Source organism: Lactuca sativa, chromosome 9, assembly GCF_002870075.4.
Source record: "Lactuca sativa cultivar Salinas chromosome 9, Lsat_Salinas_v11, whole genome shotgun sequence".
In the NCBI taxonomy this organism is placed as follows: domain Eukaryota; kingdom Viridiplantae; phylum Streptophyta; class Magnoliopsida; order Asterales; family Asteraceae; genus Lactuca; species Lactuca sativa.
This window is the reverse complement of record NC_056631.2, coordinates 132924441-132929034: the sequence shown is the minus strand read 5'-3', so window position 1 is coordinate 132929034 and position 4594 is coordinate 132924441. Positions and strand designations below refer to the sequence as shown.

General features: G+C 35.6%; 1 protein-coding gene across 1 annotated transcript; it reads left to right on the top strand.

Annotated features, from left to right (window-relative positions):
- Window positions 1-227: 227 nt before the first annotated feature.
- Window positions 228-4260, top strand: LOC128129108 (uncharacterized). Its single transcript, XM_052767789.1, has 7 exons — window positions 228-426; window positions 529-939; window positions 1064-1698; window positions 1812-2134; window positions 2726-3830; window positions 3938-4135; window positions 4228-4260. The coding sequence occupies exons 1-7, from the start codon at window positions 228-230 to the stop codon at window positions 4258-4260; spliced, it is 2904 nt and encodes a 967-aa protein (XP_052623749.1).
- Window positions 4261-4594: the final 334 nt, after the last annotated feature.

Genomic DNA, 4594 nt, shown 5'->3' with positions numbered 1-4594 from the left:
AAGACAGTTGCTAATCAAAATGTTGATAGTGGTGATGCTGGAATGGGTTCTAATGAAAGCAAGAATAACAAATTGATTTCTTCAATCAAGGGAGAGGGGAAGAAGAAAGGAAATGAAAGTAATAAAGTGAATAAAGATAAGTTGGAGTTGGATAATAATAGCAGTAAGATGGGGAACTCTCAGGCATTTGAGGAGGTAAATGCCAAAAATTCTATTATTTCCCAATGATGTCTGTTGGTGCTTGGAATGTTAGGGGATTGAATAAATCTGTTAAGCAGAAGGAGGTTATTGATGTTATTAGGTGTAATAACCTTGGTATTTGTGCTGTGATTGAATCTCATGTCAAAATCTTAAATCTCAAGAGTGTTTGTGCTAAGACTTTTGGGCAGTGGGATTGGATCTCTAATAATAATAGTTGTGAAGCTGGTACTAGAATAATAGTGGGGTGGAATCCTAGACTTTTTGATGTGATACTGCTTTCTCAATCCAAACAGGTTATTCATTGTTATGTTAAATTGTGTAATTCAGATCTTGGCATGTATTTGTCTTTTATATATGCTGCTTCGAATTATATTGAAAGAAGATTACTTTGGGATAATTTGAAAAAACATAGTTTGGTTGTTAATAGGGAAGCTTGGGGTTTATTAGGTGATTTTAATGTTGCTATAAAACCTTCGGAATATTCTGAAAGCTGTTCTAGAACTCCTAAAGGAGTTGAAGATTTTGTTGATTGTTTGAGTTTTATTGAAGTGGAGGACTTGAAGTCTTATGGGTTTCAGTTTACATGGAACAAAACTCCTATGGGTAATATGGGGCTGTTGAAGAAGCTTGATAGAGTTATGGTTAATCAAAAATTTATGTCGAACCATCCTCTTGCTCATGCTGTCTTTAAACCATACAGAAATTCGGATCATTGCCCTGCTATTTTAAATTTTCCTGGTAACAAAGTGAAGTGGAAACCTTTTTTTAGATTTGCGAATTTTATCTCTGAGAAGGACGAATTTCTCCCTTTGGTTAAGGAGGTTTGGGATAAGAATATTGATGGTTTTTTTTATGTTTAAAGTGACACAAAAGTTGAAGATTCTCAAAAAACATTGCAGGGAGATGTGTAATAAATATTGGGGAGCTGGAAAAAGAATTCAGAAATTAAGAAAGGATTTGGAATGTAAACAACAAGATATTGACAATAATCCTTTTGATTGCAAGATTAGGGAAGAGCATGCTAATATTTTCTTAGATTTTAATATTGCTTGTAATGATGAAGAAAAGATTCTTGCTCAGCGTGCTAAAATCAAATGGTTACAGGATGGGGACAATAACTCTAAATTCTTTCACAAAATTGTTAAAAGCAAGGGTATCAATAATCGTATTCAGATGGTTCTGAATGAAGATGGTCGTTGGGTGAGTGGGAAGGCTATGATAGAGAAATTTGTGTCTCATTTTAATAAGTTTTTGGGATGTAAGGATGATACTGATTTGTCGGGCTTAAATGATGAGTTTTTTCCTAAAAAATTGGACAGTAGGGTGGCTGTTGATATGATTAGAGTGGTTACTGATGAAGAAATTAAATTGGCGATGTTTGACATAGATGACAATCGTGCCCCTGGGCCTGATGGGTATTCTTCAAAATTTTTTAAAAGTTCTTGGAGTATTGTTGGTCCAGATGTTTGTAAGGCTGTGAGAGAATTTTTTGGACTGGTAAATTGTTGAATGGGATTAATGCCACGAGAATTGTTCTGGTCCCTAAAGTTGAGGTTCCGAGGAAAGTGTCTGATTTTAGACCTATAGCTTGCTGTAACACTTTTTATAAGTGTATCAGTAAGATTATAGTGAATAGAATTAGAAATTGTTTGGGAGATATTGTAAGTAATAACCAATCAGCTTTTATTCCTGGTAGATCTATTTTGGACAATATTCTTCTTGCTCAGGAGTTGATGGTGGGGTACAAAAAAAAGAGAGGTACCCCTAAATGTACGATAAAGATTGATATACAAAAGGCTTATGATACGGTGGATTGGGATTTTCTTAATAGAGTTCTGCAGGGATTTGGGTTTCATCCAGTCATGGTTAAATGGATTATGGCTTGTGTTTCTTCCCCGTGGTTCATGCTCAATTTTAATGGTGAAGATCATGGGTATTTTGAAGGAAAGCGTGGGCTTAGGCAGGGAGATCCTTTATCTCCTTACCTATTTACTATAGTTATGGAGGTTTTCAATATTATTATGGGAAAGCTTATTGAAGATTCTTTGAATTTTAAGTTCCATAGTAAGTGTTTGAGCCTCAAAATTTCCCATTTATGTTTTGCTGATGATTTGTTAATTTTTTCTTATGGTAATGGGAACTCGGCCAGAATTATAAGGAATGCCCTTGATGATTTCAATAAGATTTCAGGGCTGAAGGTTAGTATGGAAAAAAGTCAGATTTATTTCAGTTGTGTTAAGCCTAATATGAGAAGGATTATTTTGGGTATTCTTCCTTATGAAGTTGGGAAATTTCCGTTTAAATATTTGGGGGTTCCTATGTGTGTTACTAAATTGTTTGATAGAGATTGTAAAAAGTTGATTGAAAAGATTAAGTTGAGAATTTTCAATTGGAAGTGTAAAACCTTATCTTTTGCTGGCAGATTGCAACTCATTAATTCGGTCTTAACTTCTATTCATGTTTATTGGGCTTCTATTTTTAAAATTCCAATTGCTACTATTAATGAGATTGAAAAGATGTGCAGGAGTTTTTTATGGGCTAATGGTGAGATAGTCAAAGGTAAAGCTAAAGTTAAGTGGCTTGAAATTTGCAAACCTAAGGAGTATGGTGGGCTGGGAATAAAGAATTTGAGGAAATGGAATGATGCTTTACTTGCTAAACATGTTTGGAATGTGGTTAATAACAAAAATTCCCTGTGGGTGCAGTGGGTGAGAATCAATTATATAGGCAGCAGGAATTTTTGTGATATTCTGCAGAAAAAGAGTATGAACTGGACATGGAAGAGATTTTTGGAGATAAGGAATACTGTTAGACCTCATGTTATTTCATGTGTGGGTAATGGGCGGAACACTTCTTTATGGCATGATTGGTGGCATCCAATAGGTATCCTTTGTACTATTATCCCTAGGAGAGAGTGGATTAGTAATGGTCTTAGTGATTCTGCTTTAGTTTGTGATGTTCTTGAGTTTGATTCTTATTCATGGCCGGTTGAATGGGTTAATAAGTTCCCTGGATTGACTGAAGCTCCTATGTTTTGTATTGATTCTAATTTGAATGATGTTGTTGGATGGAGGGATAAGGGAGGTATATGCAGAAAATTCTCATGCAAACAGGTGTGGAATGATTTGAATAATTTTGGGGATATTATGCCTTGGTTTGATCTTGTTTGGTATAATAATTGCATTCCTCGCAACTCTTTTATTTTATGGTTGGCTGTCCTGAACAGATTAAAAACTCAGGATAGGGTTAGAGGATGGGAATTGGCTGGTAACTTGCTGTGTCCTTTTTGTGATAATGTGCCTGATTCGCATAGCCATTTATTCTTTAATTGTGAGTATTCCTCTAGAATTTGGAAATATTTCTGCAGTAAAGTGGGGCTAAATTTAAGAACGGTTGAATGGAATGATCTTATTTTAATGTTGAGCAGAATGCTTAAACTGAAGACAGGGGAGAATTTGATCATTAAATGTATGATTGCTAGCTGTGTGTCTAATATTTGGAGAGAGAGAAACGCTAGACTTTTTGGTTCTAGCAGAATATCAGTTGAGGGGGTTATAGCTAGTATTGAGAATGAGATTCGTTTGAAGCTGATGGGATTAAGGAAAAGAGTTAAAATGATCAATAATAAGGTTTATGTGATCTGGGGTATTTCGGGAATTGAGAATGTTGAATAATGGAGATCATTTTCTGGTTTTGCTGTTTGGAGTGTGGTTGGTTATGGTTTTGGGTTTGGCAGTGGTGGCAGTTAAATAAGGATGATGTTATTAATGGTATATGGTGGGGGTATTTTGGGAATAAAAATATGCACAAAGGAATTGACGGAATATGTCACTGGTTGGAGAGTTTACTCTTAAATCATGTGACTTGTACCTATGGGATTTGCTGTTTGGATATGATCTTAATTGAGATTACCCAAATAGAGAATCCTAGACATGTGATTGATGCCATGTCTAGTATGAAACTTAATTTGATTCACTGGTGTTTTGGTGTTATTTTCATGTGTTTCTTTTTGAGTTTGTGGTGCAGAAAGGCGAAGCAAAGGTTGGTGGTGGGCAATAGCTGTGGAGAGACTATGGATTCCCTGATGAGGACTTTGAAGGATGTAAAGGACAAGGATTACGACAGGAGCTTTGGGACTAATTGTCGTGAGGGGCTTTCCTGTTTTCTTTTTGATGTTATGTTTATTTGTGGTTTAGTTTATTGGGATTTCCTTGTTTTTTGTGGTTTATGGGTTTTGAACTTGAGGGTTTTTTTCTTAAAGGTTAGCTTATGGACTGAGGGTTTTTTTAAGGGCCTTACCCCTTGCTTTGGTTTCTTTATCTTTTGGAGGTTTGGTTGGAGCAAGGGGGTGAAGTTACCTTTTTTCCCTCTTTCAATAAGTTTTTGGGCTACC

Coding starts and splice junctions, on each gene's coding strand:
- LOC128129108 (XM_052767789.1), top strand. CDS start 228: ATGTCTGTTGGTGCTTGGAATGTTAGGGGATTGAATAAATCTGTTAAG. Junction 427..528: donor TAATAATAGTTGTGAAGCTG/GTACTAGAATAA, acceptor TGTGTAATTCAG/ATCTTGGCATGTATTTGTCT. Junction 1,699..1,811: donor TGAGAGAATTTTTTGGACTG/GTAAATTGTTGA, acceptor ACTTTTTATAAG/TGTATCAGTAAGATTATAGT.